The 27,898-nt window shown below is 43.7% G+C and overlaps 1 protein-coding gene across 1 annotated transcript; it reads right to left on the minus strand.

Annotated features, from left to right (window-relative positions):
* Positions 1 to 93: 93 nt before the first annotated feature.
* cped1 (cadherin-like and PC-esterase domain containing 1) lies at positions 94 to 27,898 on the minus strand. The gene is made up of 21 exons (XM_026147219.2): positions 27,332 to 27,898; positions 24,327 to 24,501; positions 22,574 to 22,668; positions 22,412 to 22,496; positions 22,155 to 22,224; positions 21,938 to 22,085; positions 21,663 to 21,796; positions 21,286 to 21,358; positions 20,595 to 20,747; positions 20,110 to 20,214; positions 19,926 to 20,029; positions 19,791 to 19,843; positions 18,949 to 19,135; positions 18,210 to 18,378; positions 2,500 to 2,599; positions 2,256 to 2,392; positions 1,929 to 2,149; positions 1,739 to 1,840; positions 1,393 to 1,480; positions 1,172 to 1,318; positions 94 to 1,100 (listed from the first exon to the last, which is right to left on the minus strand). Exons 1-21 carry the CDS (start codon positions 27,524 to 27,526, stop codon positions 879 to 881), a joined length of 2,763 nt encoding a protein of 920 aa, XP_026003004.2. The 5' UTR covers positions 27,527 to 27,898; the 3' UTR covers positions 94 to 878.

Here is a 27,898-nt window from a genome sequence, read left to right on the forward strand (position 1 = left end):
AGTTATTCAACAACCTAAAATCTGTCCTGATGAAGCTAGAGATGATAATAACAATAATAATAATAATAATAATAATAAAGAGAAAAAGATGAGTTTTGTCCACTGGTGTTTTATTAAATGCTATAAAGCCATAAGTGAGACGGTGTTTAAAAGACTGAGTGGTTGTGGTTGTGAATGTGTTCACAGTTCAGGATTAAAAACTTTTGTTTGACTTTTTGTTTTTTGTATGAAGAGCAGAATGAGCACAGTCATAAAAAATATTAATTTCTTCTGTTTTCAGCTTATAAAAAGACACATTATACATCTGTAGAAAAATATAGAAATATAAGCAGAGTCATAAAAGATGCTTCTGTCACGTGATGAAGAGCTTTCATCAAGTCTTTGGAGTTAAAACTGGTCTGACATACAGAATCGATCAATCAGTGAGGCCTGAGGCTAAGTCTGAATCAGGAAGCAGCTGCTTGAATCCACGCTAACTCATATCACTGTCAAACACACGGGCCAGCGAGAAGCAGCTGGTGCAGTCAGCAGAATTATGGTAGAGGATTTTTCTGGTTCTGAAATGGAAAATCCCAGCAGAAGGTCAGAGATTAACAGTCCTGCTGCTGGGACTGAAATGCTGAAAACTTTAAACATCTGCGAGCAGCAGGAACCAGCTGAGCGATATCTCGAGTAACCTCTGCTTATTAGAAGCCAGCAGCTGAGTCTGAGACCCTCAGCGTCTCGTCGGATTGGTGCTCCTGAGCTGCACAGTGAGGCTTCTGTTCATTCTGAATAATCCACCTCCACCATTGAGTCCCCCACCCCTCTCTGAAGTCCACGTCCTGGAGAGGGACAGGTGACTCTCCCGAAGGATTCACCTGGCCCCTCCTAGGTGTTCAGTTTCGGGTAATGGGACACAGGCGGCTCAGAAGGATCTCAGAGTATACTTGGTTCACTGGTCCTCTAACACGATAGGTTGTGGGTTGAGACCCCGCCTCCTGCTCCGTGTCTGGCAGGGTTGATTGGCTGCCGAGTGTATGCACAGTTCTCTCTGTTCTGGTCGTGTTCGCGGTGGACGTTCTGTCACTGGAAAGTTTTGTGGACCAAAACTTCTCCACCTGAGAAAACAGAGCAGAACATCAGCTGTGAGGACTGCAGCCCTGACCACTGGAAGCACAAGTTGTGTTACCTCGTGAAAGTGACAGGCACAGCGTCCCTGCAGGAACTCTTTGTATCGACCCATCGTGATGCTGAACGTGTCAATCACTTCGTACCCATGATGCTTGGCGGTGGTGATGATGTCGTCGTTCTCCCTGTACAGGTCCTGTATCTCTGTCTGAAATATTGATCAAAGAAAGCAGCTTTAATTCCCATAGAGGGGTATGAATGACAGCAGGAACAGGAACCTACCAGACTGAGAGACCTGATCCCGTCCACAGGCAGATGGAAGCCCATCCCTAAAGACTTCACCACCACCAGGATGTTACTGAGAGATTTACTGAGGAGGGACAGAAGTAACCTCACGTTACCATAGAAACCAGAGTCCTCAATAACATTGCTAATCCCGAACGCTAAACCCCGGGTTACTGTCTTTACTGAAAGGGTTTCTCATGTTACAGGAAATGCAGGACTGGAGTACAGGTGAACCTCAGGGATCAGCGTTAGGTCCTCTGTTCTTTAGATCAGTGTAAGCCCATATGGAGATAACACTGTGGTTTATACTGTATGTAGGTGGTGTTACACTGTGTCTCCTCACTTGTCCAGCACTTCACTGACTGTCCTCAGGTGATTGGTGTTGAGCCACTGGACTCCTCCCACAACCAGAACTGTTTGGTTAGAGTTCACCAGAGGCTGAGACCTTAACAGACAAGAACAAGAAAAGTCACCTGTTAAACATCTCACGGCTTCATGTAACATGCCTCAAAAGTGGATTGTTAGGACCTCACCTGTTGAGCAGCTGCTGCAGAGCCTCCCTGAACGTGGGTCGCTGCTTCTTCTCCAGCCAGAACTGAGGATAGTACGAGTAGCTGACCAGAGTCCGTCCTCTGTTCAGGTTCCTGTAGACCAGCGTGTCGTGAGCTTTGTCCCAGTCCTCCAGGGTGGAGTTCACCCTCTCCATCAGGAAGTACATCATCCCACGATTTGTTGAGTCCCCGATAAACAACAGCTGAGGAGCAATGAGAGAGCTGGTGATGTACCTCCATCAGGACGACTGCCACAAACTGAGACATCTGAGATGGACTGGTTCAAATCAGCTGATCAGGTGACCTTACCTTTCTGTCCTTCATACAGTCCTGCAGCAGTGGGTGGTCCACTATTGGGTGATAACAACCATCTGCCTGCCAGGAAACTTCCCTCCAGTCGCACGTCCTGTTGTCAGAACAACTGAGGCATGGAACAACCCAGCGTCCTGTCAGGCAGGTGAGACACACAGGTGAGGTGGCGAGAACAAAAAGTCACTTGACTTAAATTTGATGTATTATCTTAAGGAAGCAGTCCACCGGCAGGACCTCAGACCTGACACGTGTCCCGAGCTGCAGGCATTACGTTGACTCTGGGATTCGCTGTGGGGCTGAAGACCGCAGGAGCGATCTGGCTGGACCAGCAGACCGCAGTCCTGAACAACAGACATCAAACTGTGACAAATTTGCAATCAGCACTTCCAGGAAGTTCTGAACCTCCTGTGTGCGATTTCTGACTGCAGTACTCTGCAAATACTACAAACTGTAAATATAAAATGGCAAATGGACTGGGTCTTTTTTATACTTTATTTTATTGTTTTATATTGTTATTTGTTGTATTTTTATTCTTTTTAATTTTGTGAAAATTAAGCACTTTATGATTTTTATTTCACAGAATTTTATCTGTGAAAAGCGCTATATAGATACATTTTATTAACTTCTTATATAGCATTTTTCTTCTGTATCTGAGCACTCAAAGCATTTTACACAAATTGCCTTAATCACAAGCACTTTTTTCGATGCCCTTTCGTGTAAGTACTTTCTATCTAACATTCATACGCATTCAAACTCCGATGGATGCATCGAAGAGCACACAGACTAAAGCAGATGGGGATCAAACCACCTACTGATAAGTAGGTGATCTGCTCTACCACCTGAGCTACAGCCACCCCAAATAACACACTTTACCACCCAGAACAGTAATAGTGGAGGAATTGAGATGTTCTGGACACAGATGAAGAGGAAACAAAGGAACCCTCAGAGGAAGCGTCAGTCTGAAGTTTCCTTTAAAACCTGAAACTGAAACGAGTTTTTACTATTTTGTTTAATAAACACTTTACAGCTGGTTACATTGGTAAATCGAATAGATTCTGTTTTCTACTCATAGAAAATTACACATGAAAAACTTAAACACATGACTGCACCATCTTTTGTTTTAATCACTGAGTTTGATTCCCTGCAGGGTCAGAGGTCGCGTCCATCCCAGTGAGCTTTGGCCTCTGAAAGTAAATCTGCTGTTTGAGATCTGAAGCTTCTCGCTGTCAAACACCACGTCTTCTTCTTCGTGTGCTCACTGCTTCCTCCCTCAGAGCTTCTCTTTCATCCTCCTCTGTGGATCCGTCCCCGTCCTCCTCTGCTCAGAGGTCAGGAGTCAAGCAAAGCGATCCACGCTCACCTCAGAGTCCCCGTGGGAGCCTCCAGGTCTGGCGCAGACTTCACAGCCACCGCCATCACAAACGCTGGCTCTTCTTCTTCTGCTGCTGTTGCAGGTTTCGTCGTGGCGGCGTCACATTCCTCACGTCAGCGGCACAGCTCGCAACAAAGTGCGACAAGAAAACTTAACAGGGATTTTCTTGTTCGTACCTGTGCTCAGTGTACACGCTGCTCCGAGATCATCTCCAAACACACCGCCTCCAGCAGCAGCGGACCGTTTGAGGCCTCGCCGCCGCCACGTCGCCCCCAACTCTGACTTCATCGAGGCCGCGGCCACGCGCTCCTCTTCCTCACTCGGACTCAGAACAGCAACAAGAACTACAGCTTTTAAAACTGAGAGAGATGTGAGCCTTTCCTTCTGATCAGAATTTAATTTCTGCTTCAAACTCTGTCACAACGCGACGAGAGAGCACAAATGTCAGTTTAACCATGGCGTCAGCTTTTGTGTAAAAGCAGCTACTGAAGCCTGATGATGTCAGATATGATGTGTAGTAAAAAATGATTTTCTTTGTCAGAATCATTTTTATAACTTCAGAGGCAGGGCTTTTTGCTTTTTGCCTGGATGATAAAAGAAAACTGTATTTTATTTTTTTATTTATTATCAACTGGGAGTTTAAATATGCAAATATAATAAATCATTTTCAAATCTCGTGTCCACAGGATAGGACAGAGCTGATAGAGTGCCACAGAGCAAACGCCAGATCACAGGTCTGAAACACTCGTCAAACATTAAAAACTAAATGAATTTGTAAATGAATGTGTTTAATGTGTCAGAGTGCCGTAATTTCCTGCTGATAATGAATGTGACGTGCTGTTTCATGCTTAAACCTTATTATTATTCCTGAACAGGTTAATTTTTTGGATATTTCATCAGTTTGTAAACAATATTTTCCTTCATTTTGGAAATCAGTGCAGTTTTTATTTTTAGTAAATAAATATTTGATTTTTTAATGATCACACTATAGTTCATTTCACATACACTAGATGTTTATGATGTACATTATTTACTTTTAAATAATTTCTAATAAAACAAGAATAGAAACAGGGGAGACCAGGTGTGGTTATAACATGGGAAGAGTTGCAGCAGCAGGAGTTGCACCGATTAGGGATGAGACATCAGGGTTCACCCACTTCTATCCCTGATTTTAAATGGGGGTTGTCACAGGCATATGCGGATATTACTGAGAAAACAAGAACAGGAAAATAATTTTTTCACACAGCTGAAGATTAAATATGATATGACTTAGAGTACATTAGTACTTAGTGAAGCACTTGCTAGTTTCAAACCACTATGCTAATACAATTAACTAAACAATGACTGACAGGGGTGGGGTGGATTGTAACATGGAAACATGGACCGAGAGGTGTACCTGCTGATATTTGACTGACTCACTCTTCAGTCAGATCAGTGATGAAGGAACACAATGAGCTGATACTGCAAATCATTGCAAACGCTGACACAACAGCGGCCCAACAATCTTCCCCGTACTGGTTACAGGAGCAGCAATAAAGTTTTCTGTGAAGCACAGGAGAACCAGCCAAGCAGCAGACCCGTGTCATGGACTGACTCCACGTCAGGCAAGATGACAAGGCAGAGAATACTAGCATAGCTGCCTCAGCAACAGAAAAGCTTTTTGTGTCAAGGTACATTAAGTGCTATTCTTTCTTTGTTTCAGGTTCAAAAGACAGACGAGGAAGGAGAAGCAAAAATGCAAGAAAGAATATGTCAGTGAGGAATGAAGGCAAAGAGAAGCAAAAGAAAAAAAAACCTGCCACAGAAGTGTCGAACTCTAACGCTGCTGAGACAACTTGTTATAACATGGCACCGATTTGCACTTCAGGACAACCAACATCCATTTATCATAACTGTGAAAGGGATTAAGAATGTACACACACACACTGGCACTGATTTTTATACACATAATAAAAAAGCTTTCAGACCTAAATGCTTTTCACACGGTAACTGTTCCTTAAGCATTCATACTGTCACGAAAGTTTGTTCTAGTACCGTACACTAATTTACACACAGCGGTGTGTTTGAGTCGTAGTTCAACACCATGTTCTCTGTTTTTGCTTCTTTTATTTAACAGCTAACGCTGGTAGTGTTGTAACAAAGGAATGCCGCGTATTAACCATGTGAGAATGTGTGTGTGTGAGTGTGAATAAATAAAAGAGAAAAAGACAAACTGCTGAACATGAAAAGAGGATTCTGAGTTTTTTCTCCGCCTGCAGGAATGAGGTGTGGGTGGGGTGGGCTGTTTGTGTGGTGTCAGCTGGAATCCATCATAGAGGAGCAGAAACACTCCGATAATCCTCCCATGTGATTGCAGAACTGATCTCAGGTCTGAGAATCTTGGTAAATCCGGATCAGCGCTCATTAGATCATTTGAGCCGCCGCCGCCTCCTGTGGGAAACTCAGACCTCCAAACGGAGCAGTGGGTGGAGATGGGAGAGGAGGAGGTCTGACCAAACCAATTGAGAAGAATCAAACACACACGCAGCAGTCCAAATACATTCAAAGAAACATCTGCAGCAACATCTGCCTGCTGATGGGGTTCATAACTGGAGAAGTGGAGGTGTGGAGGCATTCACACAAGATGCTTGGACTGAACCATTAGTGCACATGCAGTGGGGAGGCTCATGCAGGCCTGTAACCCAGAGCTGGAGCAGAGGTGGACATGAGTGGGTGGAGACAGCTGGACTCAGACCAGCGCTTCAAAAGCCTCATCAGCTCTGAGGCGGGTGGAGGGCGGAGGGCAATAGCAGAACACGGCATTGAGGAAGATCACGACAACGAGCAGTGGAAGATGCAGACTTTAAATACACAAGGCAAATGAGGGAACAGAGCACAGCTAAACATAGTCTAACTAATAAGACAGGGAAGCCAAACACAACATCCTGCACACAGGCCAGGAGACTATCAAAGTAAAAACCAAGGTAAGAGCGAGGGACAGAGAGAGAGAGCGAGGGATGGAGAGACAGTGTGAGGGGAGGAGAGAAAGACAAACATAAATTACCAGACATGTTGGGCTACACAGTGAAATAACAGGGAAACAGACAACTTAACATGGAGAAAAGACTGAGTTCAAAGAAGGACACTGGGACAGGAAACTAGACACAAAAGGACGGGGAATGAAAAAAGAAAACCTCCGATAACAAGCTGAGATCTGGGGATACAAACAGATATCAAAAGTATAACCAAAACAAGGACCTTCACCTCAGAATATTATATAAACCAAAATCAAAAATCCAAAAGAGAAAAAATCCAGGTACAAAACCCAGGATCATGACAGGTGAGGGCGGAGGGCAAGCGCGGAGCTGGGTGCAGCTCAGGGCTTGGGAGTGGCTTTGTGGTCGTTCTCTGAGCTCAGCATCATCTGAAAGTTGATAAATAAGCTGCTGCTCTGCATTTCCACAGAAACAAACAGGCCTAATGGGATCATGCTGCAGACACGAGGTCAAAGGTCAGAGAGTTGCAGCCAAAACATTTTGTTCTGTTTAGGTTACGAATGAAAAGCTGCTTCACGCTACCACTCCACATCCCACACAGTCCAGAGAGGGAGGAGGCAGAGCCTCCAGAGCATGATGTTTCTGATACTGATCCATCAGCTCTGGCTCACCCGCCTGCAGAGACAGGCCGGAGGTCTGAGACGTGCTGGTGTGCACAGGTGTTCTCAGAGAGATTCACAGGTGAGATGTCCTCACAGAGTTCCAGCATCACAAACACATACAACAACGAACCCCCACCCTGCTGTCTCTGAGCCGGCCAGTGTTCGTCTGTCTTTAGCTGACCAATCAGGACATGAACATCTGCAACAATGAAACATCGGGATGACACATCTGGACTGAGCTACTGCTCTCACAGAGGAGCTGAAGGAGTGGGTGGGTGGGGGGACCAGCTAGAAGTGATTTATTCAGACTCACAATGAGCTTCAAACAACAACTACAATCCTCACAATCAGCACACGTCTCTGGACTCTGATTGGCAGCAGCTTAGGATCCAGGGTCACATGTCTTCAGGTGAGCACAGACACAAAGATTAAGCTCAGCAGCTCCATCAGATAACCAATGAAGACATGATTGTAACATGATACACTCACACACACACATACGCAGGAGTGTTTATAGTGAGTCTTTGTCTTCACTCAGTTTAACCTGCAGAAACTCCCGAGGCCTCAAAACTCTTATTGTAATAAAAATAAAAATTATTATTAATTTTGTTATTTTTATTGTTGTTGTTTTTATGTTTTTGCTTTGATGCAGTGTTATCTTTAATTCTCGTCAGCAGACTCGACGTTTTACTTTTAAATGTGAGTACAGGTTTGATTCCAGTGTGACTCTGCTCCCACCTGCTGGAGCTGCAGATTGTCTGCAGAGAGAAGCAGCCAACGCCCACTCCTGAGCACTCCACAGAGTCATCACACTTCAGTATTTCTCCCGTTATGTCTTCCTGTCTGAGTTTAGTTATTAGTCTTTGAGTGTGTGATGCATAGAAAACACATGCTAAACACAAGCTCACATTCATGCACATATCAGCAAACATCTACACTGACTCTGACTCTGACTACTGATCCTGGATAAGTTACTGGTGACCTGATGAGCCTGCTGGTTGAGCATCAATGAGCGCTGTGTTCTCAGGGGCCAACCAAGCCCGCTGAACTCCGCCCTCTTTAGCTCTAATTGAGGCTCACAGGTGGATCAAAGGTGGATGAGAGGGGGGCAGCTGGAGGGAGATGAAAACATGAATCTGAGAGGGATTGGGGCTACGTGGGGCCCCACACAGCTTTAACCTGCATCAGGTAAGATCACCTGTTCAGGACCTGAAACTGATCCAGATTAAAGCAGATTACCGTCTTCTTCCTGAACAGACTGAAAGCTGGGAGCTGTTTGCTCACTGGAGATTTAACTGTGACAGAAAAGACTTACAGGTTACCTGAAGAACATCATCTGAACGTTAGAGACAGAAAACCTGAATCCTCTACACCCTGAGCCGAACACCAGCAGCTCCTCACACACTTCGCTTCATTCTGCAGATGTTCTTGTGCAGTCCTGAGAAACATCCATCTGAGGTCACAGAGGAGAAGTTGATGGAAATGAGTGCAGATGTTGGAGAAGCATCAGCTTTGCGAATGCTTGCTCACGCTTTGCCGCAGGCGTCGAGCTGTTAGCGCCGCAAAGGGATGTGAGAGGAATTTAAAGGCAGAAACAAACGGAGCCAACATTTCATTCTTCTCAGAGTGTCGAGGTCACGTCGAGATGGTTTACTGAGACCTGGAGCAAAGCCCAGAGCTTTTTTATCAGGCTGATCAGATTCAATCAGATTTACTGAAGCAGTAGAGTGTGAAGGAAACAGATGTCAAGACAGACAGAGTTTTCTGTGCCAGGCCTGCTCTGCTGTGTTGCTCTCTGAAAATCATAGTTACAATAAATGACCAGCAGATCCTGCCAAACTCATCTCTTCACCTTATCTGTACCCTGACTTACTCTAAAAACCAGATAAAAGATAACAAAAAGAGCCAAAAAACAACCCAACAGAGCTCAGGCAGACACTCACCTGTCCTACCTTTGCAAACACTGGAAACTCAAAAAGGGCTCAAACATCCAGGCAACAACTCACTTTGTCTAACTGGAGTAAGCAGAAGGTTTGAAATCAGACGTAACACACAAAATACACCTGTTCCAACCTTGTTTTACAAAATCCCGGACAAACCCCCAAGTCATATAATTCTTATAATGGAGGGGTGAAGCATCAAGGAAGGCAGAATGAAATAAAATAATTATTATAAAAATAACAGTGAATTCTGTATGCCTGTGAAACTGATGTAATAATCAACACAAAATAATAAACAACAAATACATGTGCCCCTATCCTGGGTCATTTGACTCAGCATTTTGAGTTTTAATATATTTTGATGTTTATGGTTTATGTTTAAGTTCATTAGGTTATATAAGTTCATTTTTATTATGCCTAGGTGGCTGTTATTGTTCATTGTTTATTAGATTACCCTAGTGTCTTCACCTGGTGTGTTTACATTTCCCTCGCCCTTTGTGTTTCATGTCTGTGTGTCCAAGCTTGTGTTGTGTCTGTGTCTCATTATGTTTCCTGTTTTATTTCGAAGAGGTCTGGTGTCCCATGTTCATTGTGTTTAGTTTCACTTCCCCTGTGTTGTCATTAGGGATGGGTTTTATCTGATACCAGTGCCAAACCGGTACTTTTGAAACGGTGCCGGTGCTTAAACGGGCTGCTGCTGCCATCATCATCCGTCATCATTTCTGCTACACTGGCAGGGCTAGGGGCCAGGACTCTACTCTTCGGGTTCTTGGGGGATGTTGCTAACACCAGGTCCGATAACAAGCACCACACCCGCAGTAGACGTGCTCGGTGTGAGGTCTTGCAGCAAGCTATCAAATATGGTGCATTTCTCGGTTTTTAAAAAAAACGCTATGTCTTCTCAACACCATCTATTCTGACCATGGTAATTCAAGAGGAGCAGCAATTTTAGCTCTTGATGCATACAAAACCTTTGATCAGGTTGAGTGGTTTTATATGTTCGAGTCATTACGGAAGTTTGGGTTTGGTGAAATATTTATATCTTGGGTAAAATTAGTATACGCAAATTCAATCTGTTCAGTTCTCACAAATGGAGAGAGGTCGGCGCCATTTCCTTTGCAGCGCTCTGTTCAGCAGGGCTACCCCCTGTCCCCTGCTCTATTTGCTCTGGCATTAGAGCCCCTTGCGATTAAGATAAGAGCACATCCAAAAATACAAGGGCTCTTGGTCGGAGGGGTTGAAACTGTTATTAGTTTGTACGCAGACGATGTACTATTATACCTGCGTAATGCAGAAGAATCTGTACCATCCCTTCTTAATCTGGTCACCTCATTTAGCAAAATTTCAGGATATACAATTAACTGGGTTAAAAGTGAACTTGTGCCTTTATCTAAAACCGGTTTGCCAAGTTTTCTTTGTAATGTTCCATTCAAAATAGTTAACGACCATCTCACATACCTTGGATTAACTGTTCCTAAAGATCCCAAATAAATTTTTAGCTTGAACTTTGCTGAATTCTTATCAACATTAAAGCATAACATCGAGTCATGGAAAATTCTTCCCCTATCTATGGTCGGTCGTATAAATTCCATAAAAATGGTCTCTCTTCCTAGATTTCTGTATCTTTGCCAAAATCTTCCTATTTATCTTACTTCCTCTTTCTTTAAGGAGTTGGACTCAATTATTACTTCTTACATATGAAACAACAAGAATCCTAGGATTTAAAAACTACATCTACAAAAATCCAAATTGGAGGGAGGTCTGAGTTTACCAATATTTAAACATTATTACTGGGCTGCAAATCTAAGAGCCTTGACTTTCTGGCAACAGACATCCCCAGTTCTTGGTGATTTCAACATCCCCTTTTGGGTTAAAATGGAGGCTGACATTGTAAGGGACTCCTCTCTAAAGGCCCTGCTTTTCTCAAAAGTAGGGAGGGCTGAGAGTCTTAAGAAACTGGGGTTTGTTCTGAAACAATCTGTGAAGATTTTAAACTAAATTAGAGGTTTTTTTGAACTGCCAAACTCCTCTGTGCAGGCACCAATATGTGATAACCATGCCTTTTTGCCTCCTTGGGATGATAAATCCTACTATGTTTGGAAGGAGAAGGGTTTAATCAAATTCAAAGATCTTTATATAGATGGAAAATTTGCATCATTTAATCAGTTTAAGCAAAAGTTCGATTTACCGCATTCACATTTTTACTGTTACCTACAAGTCATTTTATGCAATCCAATATGAAGAATTACCAAGATATTCCACACGAACATAACCTTTTTAAGGTGTTCCTGAGCCCTCCTTACTCCAAACATTTGATTTCTACAATTGTACATTTGTTTGAAGTGCACTTCAATGCTCCAGCATTGAAGTGCAGACTACGAGGATAAGAGATGCTTGGAGGGAGGAATTGGGCATGGAAATATCAGAGTCAATGTAGGACAAATGCCTATCAAAAATTCATTCCTGCTCTGTTAACAGCAGACATCAATTAATACAATTTAAAATTGTCCATCGGCTACATTATTCCAAGGTTCGGATACACAAAATTTATCCTTCAACTTCCCCCATATGTGACAGATGTAAAACATCAGAGAGCACATTGGCTCACGCTTTCTGGCATTGCCCCTCATTGATCAATTTTTGGTCCAAAATATTTAATTGGTACTCTAAAGCTTATGGGATTTCCATCTCACCCAATCCAGAAATTGCAGTTTTTGGCTGTGTACGTTCCAGAACTATCCCTGCGACTGTGCGGGTGCCAATCGACCTTGGAATGATGATTGCGAAAAGACTTTTTCTAAAGGAATGGTGCTGCTCCTCCCTCCTTCAGTGTCTGGCTCAATGACATGTTATCAGTCATTCAGCTGGAAAAAGTTTGATACCTACAAACACCTGCAGCAAATGTTTTCTCAAAATCCTGGACTCCGTTTTGTACTCACCTTGAGAAAGCTCACGTTGTATAAACATGTACCATGGCACTGCAATTTCCCTGTTTATTACATATTCATGACATTTAATTCATTATGGATACTGGTAGTTTCTAATTTTAATGTTTTCTTTCTTTTTCTTTTGTCTTTCTCTATAGATTATTATTATTGTGCTATTTCTTGCCCTATCATCTCAGCGCCTGAGCTGTATTTGTTTGTTGATGGGGTTTTCTATGCTGAAAAAATTAAAATAAAATATTGGGAAAAAAAACGCTATGCTACGCCAGGTGTTTCATCAGATTCGAGGTGTTACCTCCTTTGCACAGTATCACCTTAAAGCACTTGTTGCAGGCTGCTGAGTTTGCATCTTTTGCTGTGAAGTACAGCCAGACTTTTGACTGCTTCGCCTTGAGCATGTTTAATCCGTAGCTCTGCTCTAAAAGAACGTACGTACCTGGGCCTGCCTACTATCCTGGGAAAGGTAAAATGATTGGCTAGAATCCAAAGTGTATGACATCTCAGGAAAAAAGCACCGAAATGTGCGCTGCTTTTCGGTCTGGTTACTACCGCTTATGTCAGAACATACTGGTACCCATCCCTAGTTGTCATTATGTTCATTCCAGTCAGCTGTTTCCCCATCTGTTTCCACTTCCCCTGATAACCTCCTGTGTGCATTTAGTGTGTGTGTTTTCATTCATTCCTCATCTGATCGTCTGCTGTCATGCCATGTTCCCAGGTCTACATGCCAAGTTGTTGCGTTTAAGGTTTTTCATATCAGGGTTTCCTGTTTATGTTCAGAGTTGTTTAATGTTTAGCCTTAGTTCACCCAGTTTAGGTTAGTGTTTAGTTTTGCCTTTGCCCCTTGTTTGGTATTTTTAAAACCAGCCTTTAACAAACGGCTCGTGTTCAGTAAATATCAAGTTTGTCTCCACGCTTTGTGTTCTCTGCACTTGGGTCCACCTCCTCACTCCACACAGTCTGCTTCAGCCAGACTGTGGCAAAACGTTGCTGTAATTGGACCAGAATTTGTGCATTTTGCTGTAAATGATGAACATCCTGATAACAAAGCTCTCTGAAATTTCCTGATTGGTTGTTTCCATTTCCATCAACGGCATCGAAGAGCTTGCTGCTGTGTTTCTCACCATTTAGCTTTCAGGGATTATTCAATCAAACTATCACAGAGTGGGAAGCCAGGTGGGAATTAGGCCTTATTGTTATCGTCTGGATTTTTCAGGGTAACGTAACATTTCGGTGCTCTTCCGGGATTCTGAAACAGGAAGTCCTCTGTGTCCTCTGTTAGCTTCATCTTTGGTGACTAACGTGACGAGAGCAGCTTCAGCAGACCTGATCAGACTGATGATATAACCAATGTTCCCTCTAATTTTTCATGTGTCTGAGCGAACACACAAACTCCCTGAGCGGTCCCTTGAAGCACTGTGAGCAACAGCAGGCGTGTGCACTGTGGTCACACCAGCATCGAATCCATCCAAGTTACATGGTTTATTAAAATAATCAAATTACAGCATTTACATTTATGTTAGACTACTTTTAATTAACTGCTTTAGCCCACTTACAATGAAAGTATTAAAAAAAATCTTGTTCATGACCTTTGTAGTATGTTAACACTATTGGAAGTAAGACAGAAAGAGTTGAGCGTGCATGGGCAGAAATGTTGAGAGCGCAAGCAACACATTGCTGACACATTGCGAGCGAGCGCAAATGCAAAACCTGAGCGAGAGGGGCTGCTATTGTGTGTGTGTATGGATAATAGCAAACACTGAAATACATTTTTTGCACGCAGCAATGAAGTTTGTTCACTCAAATTTAGCTTTTCTTTACGGTGGCCGTGAGAGGCCAAACGGACTGCAACTTCAGAAAACACTTGCAAAAAGAAAAATGCTGCAAAAAGAAAAAAACACCTCCAAAAAGAAAAATGGTGCAAAAAGAAAAATGGTGCAAAAAGAAAAACGCTGCAAAAGCACACACAACACAACGGAAATGTTTCTGGGGACACAATAAGCGGACGGACCAGTTGCACGAACCAAAACATGCTAACAAGTGCACTGGGACAGGGAGACACTTCAAAGAAGTGGAAGCGGAGCGGCCAAAGAGTAAACTTTCAAAAGTAAGTTCTGAATATTATGTCACTTATTTATGTGCACATGTTTAATAATGAAGAACATTAAAACATTGCTGTTGGCCACATGCCGGCAAAGTTATGTGACATTAGCGATGTTTGTACTTTGGGTTAACTTTGTTTTAAAGCCTTTACTTTATATGCCGTTCAATAGTTGACCTTAATCCTACAGAGAATGTGATGATTCTATGGATAATTAAAGTCAGTCATATATCCACAAACACAACAGGCTGAAATTCAGTGATGCTGCTCGGTTTGCAGTCCTGAATATCACGGCACAAGCAGGATTCACTGCACTGTTAATGTTAGCTATGTTATATTGCTGCCTCTGTTCGGTGGTGTCGAGCCAAACGGACTTTAATGTGTGTTTGAACGAGCTGACGGTTCACTCGTTAAGCTGGAAGAAAGATGCTTTAATCACAGGAGTCACACATGTGTCCACTGTACCATCTGGGAACTCTTCTTGTTTAGCACTTGTAATAACACAAACACTAAATCCTCCTGTTTGTAGCAGTGTATACACCTGAGACTGTCACCTGTCTGTCTGTCCTGCACTCTCTCTCTGTTTCTTTCTCTCTGATTGTGTAATAAAAGTATGAACATGTGTTTATAAGTTACACTTGTGTTTGAATCCTGCAGCTTATCACACATTTGATTTCCATGTGTGACAACTGCAAGTGTCCAGAGTGAGGACAGACTGAGGGACCCACTGCTGCACATCATCTGTGAGGCTTTGCACCCCTGATGATCCACCAGGACAAACTCAGCAGTGTGTGAGGAAGAGGAGAAGGAAGAGCCAGCAGCAGCTGACAGATGGAGAGAATAGACAGACTGTTCCCTGTTTGTGAAGGACTGCTAGGAAAGTTTAAAATAACTAATTGTCTGTCCTGAATCAGTCTTATTAGGTAATGTTCAAATAATATTATCATTCCAGTGTTTTCAGTGTGGGAGAAAGTACTCAGGGCCTTAAAGTTACACACTATGAAAGGCAGCAACGACTTTAATGTTCAGAAACCTAAAGTATGTATCAGCAGCAGAATGGAGCTAAAAATAAATGTTTGTTCCAGTTCTATGAAGCTTTGAGTATTTTGGATTAGTAGCACTGCAGTGTTTGTTGCATCATATTGCTGTAATTGTTTATATGCTTTATATATTCTGAGGTAAGTTGATCTATAGTGTTACACCATATTCTATAATGATGTTATGTGTTTGTAGACTTTCTGCCCAGTTTGACCCATTTAGCAGAAGTCAGCCTGTTTAAGGCTCTGATATCTATTCTGTATGACTTAAAGCAGTTATGACATGATCTGATTTTCTCACCCAATAAAGGAATATTTCATATATCAGTCTACTCTTCATTTTATCAGAAACAGTTATCACAGCTTGTACATTTTCTTTTTACGCATATATGTAAGCATTGAGCCAAATTTAGTAATGCCAACATATTAAAAGAACAATATTTGTCTCTTATATATAATACATCTATCCGGTTGTTCAGTGATGACGTGACGAATCCTACTTCCGGGTCTAAAGTAGTTTGCGTTTAATATGGCTTTTGTGTTGTTAACATGTTTAATGCTTTGTATTTTCTTCTATTTAATCTCAAAAAGCTCCTAAAACAGTCAGTGATCATTGTTGACCTCCCTCGGCTTTTATTACCGCTAATCATTTATTTAAGCTCAGTTTTTAAAACCTTACGATGTAACTACAGCCCAGCCCATGCAGCAGTATATGAATGACTAACCTCGTATTGTGGATGGATTATCTCAGTTGTTCTCCTGGCTGAAGTTTGGTCCTTTTACAGCATCCTGCCATGTGATTACATTTGTTCCTGACCACCGAGAACACTCACGTTAACTTTTATCGAGTGGAAAAAAAGTTAGCTTGTTTATATTATGCTAACATAGCTGTGTCGCTAGCGGTCACGTAGCACATCATTATATACCACCTAGCCAAACTTCAGTCACTGCTTTTTAGTTTTCTGTCTTCATTTATGCTGGAAGTGATAACAGAGCTGTACGTTTTAATTTGTTTCCAAAACCCCGCAGTCAGGACATGCTATATTGTATTTAGATAGAAGCTAGCAAGCTAACTTCCTGCTAACTTCTAACTCCGTTAAATGTCCTAAATTCCGTTTTCATGGATGCCTGGATGTTAAACTCAATTGTTACACCTGGTAGAGCAGAACGCTGATCATTTTATTAAAGATGAAAGACTTTAGACAGTTTTTCAACTCTCAGTAATGCCATAGTGATCATTTGATATATGGACCTGCAGCGGAGTTTAGGTTCAGACACGGCTAGTGACGTCAGACTGAACAATCGGATAGATACACTGTCACAGATACTTGTCTTTAAGTGAAGATTTAAGGTGATAGGAAATATAAATAAATGCAACTTGAATCTTTACTGAAGCTCAGTGTTTGGCACAGAGTTCATGTTCACTGCTGTAATAACTAATAATGATTAATATAATATTGGCCATATTATATTTACATTACCAAAGTGAGATGACTTTAGTCTCATGAACAACATTATCTAATTGTTATTTACTAGCTAATCTTAAATGACTGTTCAGTAGAGAAATGAAGCCCAAAAATCATGTTTTACAGTCCTGTGGTCTCAGCCTCAGATACTTATCAAATCACACAAAGCTCATGTAGAAACAGATGTACAAAATATGTTCTCCTTCATTTCTGTCAAACAAAGCTGTATGAAACATTTCCATGGAGAATTTTTCTTTTTGCAGCATTTTTCTTTTTGCAAGTGTTTTTCTTTTTGCAGCATTTTTCTTCTTGCAAGTGTTTTTCTTTTTGCAAGTGTTTTTCTTTTTGCAGCATTTTTCTTTTTGCAGCATTTTTCTTTTTGCAAGTGTTTTTCTTTTTGTAGCATTTTTCTTTTTGCAGCATTTTTCTTTTTGCAAGTGTTTTCTGAAGTTTCAGTCCGTTTGGCCTCTCAGGGCCACCGTATTTCTTCGCTGAAAAATAGATTTCTCCTCAAACACTTGCAACTGCAGTTTTTTTTTTACATGCAATTTTTTTTATGTCCGCTCAATTTTTTTTTAACGTGCGCTCAGAATAGTGGCACAAAAATAACGCCATACAAAACCACCGTCACTCCTAAAACTTCCTCCCGTCTCTTAACAACTAATTGCCATGTTTTGATTGGTTGACATGGTACATTTTTCGACCAATGGGAAAGGCTGGGGGGTGTTGGTTTCATTTTTGCTCACAGGCGGAGAGTGCTTTCGAGCGTTTTCCTTATAAAATGCCGTTTTTACCGTTCATTCCCACAGTAAATATAAACAACGATAGTATTCAGGAAGAAAAACAAACACTGCATATTTTTTTAATCACAACTCTGGTTTTACCTGGCCTATCAACACAATTTAAAAACTGGTATAAAGTCCACACTTTTTCCATCAATTGTTCCGTCTGTCCTGCTCACATCTCCAATGGTTGTCCACGTTGTTAACGTGGCTTCACTCCACATCAGCCACGGCGCTTTGCCAGCTAAAACACCGGTGTCGGCACATAAGGACGCTGTCATAGCCTGTCAACGACGTTGATTAGCTGCGTATATACGTGAATGTGAATCGCGTGATTGGCTGGACTATGGGATAAGAGAATGGTTCTAATCCTATACGGGAGCAGCCAGTCACTTACTGACTAACACTGCAAAACAGAATTGTTAACGTATTTACATTAATTTCAATTCAGGTTAGAATTTCTTTTTTGTGCGCAACGCAGATTTTTCCTGCGCAGAGACCGTGCCAGCAGTGCGCAATTGCGCACGCGCGCAGCTTAGAGGGAACATTGGATATAACTGATGCCTTCAACCTCATTGAAACAGCAAAATACAAACTTAAAGGAGACTTTGTGTTTGAAGAAATGAATGTCACACATCCTGCAGTCCACCAGCTAACAGAAAAGCTCCTACCTGCACAAAGCTGCACATCACGTGATATCCAAACATGGGCAGGCTGGGCCGACTCTCCCTGTAAACGTGGACAGTGTAGATGGACATGATAACAGGCTCCGGGTGGCTGCCGTCCATCACCAGGATGCTGATCTTGCTGTTGCCGAGGCCAACCGGGTAGTTCGCCATCCTGAAGGAAGAAACTTCTTGTTAATCCTGCTGTTGTAAAAGTGGCTGCAAGGAGGTGCTCTAAGGTTATCCTCTGTGAAAAGGAGCAAATGGAGCTACAAAGCCAGATTCACATTTTATTTGAGTTTCATATATCCAGCATGGATCACAAATCTAAACTGAAATAAAACAACTCTTGTGTCCCTTCCTTTTTCCTTATAAAAGCCCAGCATAATGCTAATGCATGACAGGGAGTCCTCCCTTGATGGCACCTGTTTCCAAACCATGACTCCAGCAGACGTTAGCAGCATAGTTAAAGCCCAGAAGAGAAGTAGTAGTAGCTGGTTGCTGTCAGTAGGCTGCTGCTTGCTTCATGCCCCAAATCAAAATGGCGAATGCTATAAAGCAGTTCATGCTCTGATTTTACTTCAATAGAAATGTGTTAAAAGAATCTAATAAAGGAAGTACATCTGTTGTCTGCTTAAACATGCTGTCCAATCAAATGTCACATTTCGAGGTTCCTTTCATTCAGGACTATCTCGACTGCACCTTCTCTGCTGTAACCTGTTGGTTTTTACAGTCCTGGTCTCACCTGGGTCCTCGGTGTTCATCCAGGTGGATCCTGCAGGCCGAGCTGACAGGCTCCGGCCGGATCCGAACTGTCATGGTGTCAAAGGTCACCTCTGCGTGGTACTCCTTCACCAGGGGATGGAACGGGGGGTTCAGAATGAGGGGGGGGTCTGTGTAGATCTGTCGAAGGTGGGGGTCCACACAGAGACCTGAAACAGAAGAATCAGCATGACGTTCGATCTCGAGGTTCTACTTCACTTCACCCATGACACCCACCACTAATGAACAGAGCTTTCACAGTAGAGTACTGAGCAAGTCCCGCTAGGAAGCCCCTGAACCTGTTTGGGGGTAAAACCATCTCCTGTTTCCTCAGGTAGAAACCAAGCATCATCCTCTAAGGCTGAAGCTGGAACTCCGTTAAAGAAAAAAACTTTGCGGATGCTGTGATCACACTTTGGCTGCATGGATCAGAAAACCTCTGCAAACTGCATCCACTAACCACAGCTTCACTTCCACTTGTACGTTAAAGCAGATAACCGTCAGTGAGCTGATGCTTTTCCATCTGCAAACAAATGCCATTTGTCCTACCGCCACCAGGAGGCACAAGTGAGTCTGTCCATATCTACATTAGTGTGACAGATATGAGCAGTACCAGGACCAGCGATGAGCACATTCTTCCTGTGCTTCTCTCACAGGTGTAGGTGTGAATGGCTGTCTGTGTTAGCCCTGTGACAGACCGCGTACCTCTACAGGTGTAATTGCCTGTCGCCTTGTGACACCTAGAACAGGTTGTATAGATTGAGCAGCATCATGTGACCACATGTGTTTCCAGATGTCAGGACAGGTCTAAAATCCACATCTCACCTTCGTCCTGTGAGGAAGACAGAGCTGGTTGCTGACTGGGCGGTTCGTCTGTCCTGTGGGAACATCAGACATAACCCTTCAGTGAACATCTAAGTTCACACACAATGGATCATCTCACACCTGTGAGCCTCTTACCTGCAGCTCCTGTTTGTTTTCAGCTTGTAGAAACCTTCGATCTGGGTCAGGAGGTCAGAGAGGCCACGAGGCAAGGATGAGGAGGAGGAAACACTGGGATAGAGCTGTGGGGACAAACAAGGCAGACACACACAGTTAACACTGCTGAAGAAGAAGATGATGAAGGAGGTGGGGCTTAACTAACCGGCTGAAACGCTGATGAGGTCTTCATCAGCAACTGAAAGTGCAGCAGAAGAAGAAACTCGTCTTCAGACAAACAGACGCCAAGTGTCCCTGTACAGCCACCGTACTGACACACACACACACACACAGAGTCAGGTGGGTGACATTTAATTTTTTCATTTATTAATAAAAACAAACAGAATCTTTTTTTTTTTTTATGAATCAAATAAATGTCTGTAGGATGTCCATCAGTTTTAATTCATTTTAAACTCAGTGTTTCTAATGCTTTTATTTATTTCATTTTATTTGTTTTGGTTAATTATTCAAAAAAATATGCTTTTTATTAGTTTATTAAAATATTTATTCTTTTTCTACACATTTTATTGAGAATCTATTGATTATTTATTGTTATCTTTTGCATTAAGTATTCATTAATTATTACTTATTCATTCATTTTTTTCCTGACATGGAAAACTCCTACTCCTTTAATGACAACACGCTACTGACCTGGCTCCCCTCCCTCTCCGAGGACAGGTGTGAGGACAGGTGTGAGAGTGGCGGCAGCAGGAAGTCCAGCGTGTCCTCCAGGATCAGGTCTTTGGTGATCTGTTGGTCGAAGGCATCGTTGCTCAGAGCTGACACGTTTAACTGTGTGTCCACCTGAAAAGGAGAGGCAGACCAATCATAGAGCAGCTGAGGTCAAGGCGCCCTCTGCTGGTTATTCACCTGAACACCTCAGGCTGGTTGTATGTTTGAGGTCCAGTAAAGTGTGGTTATTCTCAGGTCCAGTCAGAGACGGAAGCTCTGCTGGGTCATCATGTAACTCAAGGGTGGGCAACTCCAGGCCTTGAGGGCTGGTGTCCTGCAGCTTTTAGATATCACCCTTGATCAACACACCTGAATCAAATGATTAGTTCATTACCAGCCTCTGGAGAACTTCAAGACATGTTGAGGAGGTAATTTAGCCATTTAAATCAGCTGTGTTGGATCAAGGACACATCTAAAACCTGCAGGACACTGGCCCTCATGGCCTGGAGTTGCCCACCCTGATGTAACTCAACCTCCAGGTGTCTCAGCAGCTTGAAGCTTCTTCTCTTCTTCATGAGTTTGAGACCTTTCACCCAGAGGAGGCAGAACGTCTCTGAAGACCAGCTGGAAGGCTGAGCTGAACTTGAAAAGATAATGGTCAGACTCTTACCTGGACTACCACAGGTGTGACAGAGCCGCTGAAGAACAAAGTAAAGGTGAGCAGCTGGAAGCACAACAGACACCTGAAACACACAGTAGTGACAATATGAGCCACCACTGGGCGCAGACTGCACACACTCAGTAGACATGACAGATCCAGTCTGAGGCATTTTCAAGTTTTCAGCTGAAACCAAAACAGACACCCAGACACTGCACCATCCTTTCTACCCACCTTTCTTTCTTACTCGCTCCCTACTTTTCTACCTTCATTTCTTTCTACCTTCCTACTTTTAGCTGCAGTTTGAAGCAACTGCAGACAGACAGGTGTGTACTGAATCTGGATTGTGAAACAGGAAGTAAAGTTAAGAGTTTCAGCTCAGAATTCACCTGCTTATGGTTCGCTGCTTCTTATTGGTCGACGCTGCAGCCGCCTGCAGCACTTTACTTATCACCTGCTTCACCTGCCTCAAAGCCTGATGGGAGGCTGCTGGATCAAGGTGCTGCAGCAGGAAGTCCCTGAGCTGACAGGAAGAGGAGGAGCTAAAGGCTAACAGCAGTGGTCAATGATAATTTATCGTCCCCAATGGGAAACTGATTTGCAAGTGAAAGAGGATGTGCTAGCAGTGAAGTGTTAGCAAGTCCTACACAGGAACATGTTTTACCTTCACAGGTCGGCCCCTCGGATGCTGAATGGTCATTACCACGCTGATGTCATGCAGGAAAGAAGTCAGCGGGGTCACTGAGGTTACCAGGACATAAACATTCACCATGGCAACCAGAGCAGGAGGTGGGGCTTGGCTGTCAGGGAAACTTTAGAGAAACAAGAAACGTTACCTTACAGAACTCAGACAACTTCCTGTCAGCTGGTCACATACAAACCTGTCCAGAGGAATCTCCACCTTCTGATTGGTCGATCCACAGGCATGAGGGTTCATGGGTAAACTAGACTCTGAGAGAAACAGCAAGAGGTTAGCTGAGACCTTCAGATTAAAGCTCAGTTCCAGGCAGTGCTCTTATTTGGCAGTAATGTCTCATGTTGGATGAGCACAGATCATGCGACTTAGGCCACAATCAGCTGATCTATCACATTTAATCTAGATCAATAAGCTGATTTGATTTACCTGCTGCAGACTTACCTGTCAGCTGGAAGTGTGTATAGAAGTGACACAGACCTCCACCTATGTTTGAAAATGCCTCTATCAGCCCAGGCAGCAGGTTCACCTGAGCACACACACAGTTTAGCTGTTATGTCATCAAACATGCCGTCAGTTGACACAGACAGGACAGAAGGGGCTCACCGTCTGATGACGCTGCAGGTGAGAGAAGGAGATCCTCCTCAGACAGCTCTGCTCTGACGTGCTGAGGCACAGCAGGAGGCTCCACCCACCAATGCCTGTAACCATGGAGACACACAGAAGCCTCACCTGTAGTTTAGTGGAGCTTTATTCACAAAGCGACAAATCACGTCAGTCAGGTAGACTCAAATCAACGGCAGCCTGTGAGGGACATCGTCTTCGTCACACTTTCAGAGAGAATAAAAGAGCCACCTGCACGAGTCCCAGCTCGCCCCAAACTCCTTTAACTGTGAAAGACCACAGAATCCAAAACCACCGGAGGCCTTTTCTGCTTGTTTTACACAAAGAAAACGGGAACATGTGGAAGCGATTGTTGACAGGAAACGCTCTGCGGTGGGCTTTTTGCTGGAGCTGTTAGGTTTCAGCAGAAAGAGAACGAAGCAGGATGTTCAACACAGACAACTTTACTTCAACAGTGAGACCATGCTCATGCTGTGAACCAATAATACACAGATTTAAACCTGATGTCCATCCCTCCCTCTATCTGTCCTTCTGTCTATCCATCCATTTGTCCATCCATCTGTCTGTCCATCCATCCATCCCCCTACAGTGAAGACGAGTTGAGCTTCTGCTTAGTCTCTTTCTGTGTTGTTTTATGACCAAACATGAGCTAAAGGAACTTCCCGTTCCAGCTTCCTGTCGTCCTCGGTCTGCAGAAAGCTTCACTTCATGCTCTCAGGTTTCTCTCAGCTTCTCCTTAAACCTCAAGCTTTACTGTCTCACTGCTCCTCAAACATAGGGGGACACAGACAACACAATAATGTGCCTGCCTCTGATCACATAAGCCAGTCAGTGAAGTCTTTATTACTCTGATCTACAGGTTCAGGTAGAGGCTAGGTTATTGTGTAATTAATAAATAATAATACATGACTAAAGCCAACATGTTCTTACAGAGATGGTGTAAACAAGGCCTCTGGTGATACTGATATAATGTTTCTTAACACTGACCTAATGAAAGGAAACATGGTGATGAATCTTTGATGAAGGGTGTTAAGAAAATATCTGATAGAATCATCCAATCAGAGGTTCAGATCTCTTTGCCTCCACAGGATTCAGTTGATGTGGTAATGAACATGTGAATAAATCTGCATCATCATTGTTACCCTCACATCTCCCTGAATTGTTCATGATGTTCAGTGCTGTTGATAAATCATCTCTGAATTTGACATCAGCAGCTGGATGACCCTCTGGTCTGTTTTTTTTGAGGCAAAGTGGGTGGGGTTAAACCCAGAGTGACAGGAAGCATGGAAGCCCCTCTGTGGTAACAGGCCATTTTTCGGTCTTGTGCATGCTCATGTTTCTCTGCCGTGACATGCACTACTGAAGTGATTTTCCACAAACACTTGCTGAGGTCCATCTGCTTTCACAGGAAGTCTCCACCCTCCTCCACCCACAGGAAACCCTGACCTCTGCTCGCTCATGTCGCTGTTTAAAGCTCCAGCAGGGCGGGGCCGTCTGAGCGCGCTCACACTGTTTACATGCTTGATATACAGAGAGTGTGTGTGTGTGTGTGTGTGTGTGTGTGTGTGTGTGTGTGTGTGTGTGTGTGTGTGTGTGTGTGCGTGCGCGCGCGCGCGTTTGTCTTTCTGACAGGTTGAAATGTTTAAAGAACGGTTCATTCAGGATCAGATTCAGAGTGTTTATATTCCCAGCAGCACCTGAAGCCAGCACAGCACCCCCTCAGATGTATATTTACCCTGCGTGCTCCTCAGGAAGCTGCTCGTCTCGGCGTATCTGGACAGGTGGACCTCATAGTCCATCTGCTGCAGGACTCTCTGGTACAGCTGGACCTCGGTGTCTGAGGTCGGGTGTCGCCCCGTCAGAACCACGGCCCGGCGCCGGTGGGGGGTCCTCTGAGACGAGAGCTGCAACTGAGGGGGCGGCAGGAGTTCGTGTGAATCAGAATACGAATCAGAATACTTTATTAATCCCTAAGGAAATTATGTGGGTTACAGTTGCTCCAAGACAGTAATAGACTAAACTCTTTAAATAATACAATATGTTACAGAGTTTACAAAAGTACAAATTGGTGTGGAGAACATTTTTGTGATAGCTTTAAGAGAGTTTGACACAGCTGAATGACACCCGGCATGGTAGAGCTCCAGTTCATGAAGCACTCAGAGATGAACATTTAAACCATGAAGCTGTGTTAGCCCTCAGACTAAGGTCAGCTTGCCGCTCTGATGATGGCTGTCTGCACACAGCCTGTCAGGTGTTTCTTCTCACCAAAGAAGAAGAAATGCAGTCAGCTCAGGCCTGCAGCTCTGAGGCTGGGATGCTGTTTTCCTGTCGGGTCAGTGGCTGTGATGTCAGCCTCACACTGCTTCCTGTTATGCTTAATCTAACACCTTCAGCTTCCTGTCAGCTGACACAACGAGGCAGCAACGCTCCGCTGTCTGGACTCCAGACAGATCGATCACAGACAGTTCTTTATCAACTGGGATTTTTACAGAGAAAATTCCAGATTAACTCAGCAGGAGGAGCAATATCAGACCATCAAGCCCACATTCCAGACTGATGGACTGAGTCACATGACCCAAAACACCCTCATCTCACCCCCTCCCCGGTTTTAATGTCTCACTCAGTTTAACGTGATCTGTGATCCCAGCGTGTTCACTGCTACAGGATTAGAAATGAGAGAAATGATTTTACACATAAATACATTAGAATTATGTCATTATAGCAAATATTAAACCAAATGACAAACACACATTTTTAATTAACCTGTCCAAACAGCCAATCAGAGTCCAGCTGATGGATCAGACTGTTTCAATTACGTTAACCCGTTCAGGACCCACTGACCATCACCCATGGACTGGACAGTATTTTCTGGTTAGTCAGAGTCTTTTCAAACCTCTGAGAGCTCATGAGGTAACATGGTGTGCTTGTCATGGTCCTCTGCTCCTGTCAGACTGGATTAAAATAGATGTTGAGAATCTGCTCCCAGCAGTAAATCCTCACGTCTGACTGGAAGCTGTGGGGAGGAACCAGAGAAATGAACAGCTGATGGCCAACAGCTGAGAGTCAGCTGACACAAGAACAACATCGACCTTTGACCCTGAAGAATGGTCAAAGAAAAGCCCAGAAACTTCCCGAAAGACCTTAAAAGGTTTCATAACACATGAAGACACTAGGGACGGCCTCTCAAACATCAGACACACCAAAGAACCCTGAAGACACAAAGACAGAGCCTAGAATTTCCTAGAGGTGGAATAATCAGGCCCTGCATCACCCGGACACCAGTACATACCACAAAATACCTGTAGCATTCAGAAAAACCTGAAAGACTCAGGAAAGAACCCTCCTGAGAGACTGAGAAAGACCCCAAAATACTCTGAAAGAGAAGGAATCCTGCAAGAATACTCAGAAGTACCCTGAAGTCTGTGGAGACCATTGTGTTCAGGGTGACCTGCACGGTGAGCCCTCCTCTGCTGTCGCTTTAATTCTGCGGAGGTCGAACAACACACACAGCAGAAATACAACATTCAAACCTTTATTTAAAGGATTTTTTTTTACGTCTTACACGCTAATGAAGACCGTTCAGATGTATTGATGAAGTTTGTTTGTCTTCATGCATAAAGACTCAATAATAAATTCCTTCTCAGATGTTCCCGTCCTGTGGGTCGGCAAAATGTTTTATCGATAAAGTTTTACTGAGCCACAGCATTACGAAGATGTTACAGCTCTTCTTGAGTGGTGTAAATCTAAACTCATTATCAAGTTTTCAGATGAAGATGGAGTGAAAGCTCATTAAAGCCTCAGCGTTACTCCAACTCTGACCTCTGAGCTCTGAACACGACACTCAGTAAAAGGTGAAGGATGAGCAGACAGGAGTTTACAGCCCTCATAAAACAAAACAAACACTGTGAGTGTGTGTGTGTATGCATGCGAGTGTGTGTGTATGTTTACACTCTTGTTATCTGTCAGAAACTGGATCCTCGTGGCAGAAATATTTCTATCGGGACACCAAGCACCAGGACACACTTAAAATACCCAGAACACATGCCAACTGGATTGGCTGGCTCTGATTGGTCCATGCAGCTGTCAGTCACCCCGTGGTAAAATAAAACCCTCGTGCTCACAGTCGTTCATCCGTCTGTGTCTAAAAATATAGCAACAATGAGACAGAAGGAGCCTCGGCCCAGCAGGAATCCTCCTCCAGTGGATGCATTCAGAAGTCCATTCAGATATCAAAACGTTTTAAGAAGAGTTCACTCCACTCTGCTGTCTCAGGGTCTTCACATGTATTTGAAGTGTTTTAGTTAAAACAGAGCTTTGGGGTCATTTTGGGTTCAATAATAAAGTTTATGTGGAACCAATGAGACAGTACAGTAATAAAGCGCCTTAGGAGAAATCTAAACACATTTGAGGAAGTTTTAAAACAATATGATTTTCACTAAACTCTGACACATGATAAAGTGGAGTACAGTTTGACAGAGTTTAACTGGAGTGAAAAATATAGTGTTTGAAAGGTGACGGTCATCTAAGACTCTGGAAATAATAAAAACAGCCTGACATTTGGTGATGGGATAGTGGGGCGGAGCCCTCAGGTGCCTGAATCTCCTGGCTCAGTGCAGATGCTCCTTAAATGTTTGCTTTTGTTTTAATTGAGTTTGGTGAGCAGCTTTACTAAACTGATGCTGGTGGGGGTCATTATGGGCCACTCAGAATGACGTCATGGTGTGACGCAGATATGCTCACCTGTGCGTGTCTCTGCAGAGCCTCCAGAGTGCACACAAACCTGCGGGTCAACATCTGGAGCGAGGGTACCTTGTAGCACACATCTGACCGCACCGGCTCGTCCCCCACCATCAGGTACACACAGAGTACGAGCAGGAGCGCGAGCAGCAGCAGGGGCGGGCCGGAGCGCCGGCGGAGCAGCGGGACGCACCGCATCACCGGAGGGCGAGCTTCACCGTACCTCCGTCACCTCCATCACCTCCGTCAGCTCAATCTGAGCCCGCTTAGGTCAGCACAGAGCATGCGCAGTTTGAATCCTTCATTAGAAAATAAAGTCCTGCTTTTACGTGTCCCGAAGACACGGGTGAGCGCGCAAGAGAGGCCGTGACTGCCGTGCTGCTGAGCCGTGCGCGGACCTGAGATCAGACGGAGGAGCCACGAACTCCGCAAACTCCGAGCTCACTCCTTTAAATGGACACTGTATGACTCCTCGAAGTCAAATCTGCGCCGTCCTCCCCTCATTATCTTCTCCTACTCCGTCTAAACTGCTTTACCTCCTGTGCTGGAGCCACGCATCAGGCTGGAGCT

This window comes from Astatotilapia calliptera, chromosome 17 (assembly GCF_964374335.1).
Source record: "Astatotilapia calliptera chromosome 17, fAstCal68.1, whole genome shotgun sequence".
In the NCBI taxonomy this organism is placed as follows: domain Eukaryota; kingdom Metazoa; phylum Chordata; class Actinopteri; order Cichliformes; family Cichlidae; genus Astatotilapia; species Astatotilapia calliptera.

Bases quoted from the DNA above. Each gene is read 5' to 3' on its own strand.
- cped1 (XM_026147219.2), bottom strand. From the start codon at position 27,526: ATGCGGTGCGTCCCGCTGCTCCGCCGGCGCTCCGGCCCGCCCCTGCTG. The intron at 20,030-20,109 runs GTTAGTTAAGCC...TTGTCCCCACAG, and splicing joins CCTCATCAGCGTTTCAGCCG to CTCTATCCCAGTGTTTCCTC. The intron at 1,101-1,171 runs GTAACACAACTT...CTGTTTTCTCAG, and splicing joins GTGCCTGTCACTTTCACGAG to GTGGAGAAGTTTTGGTCCAC.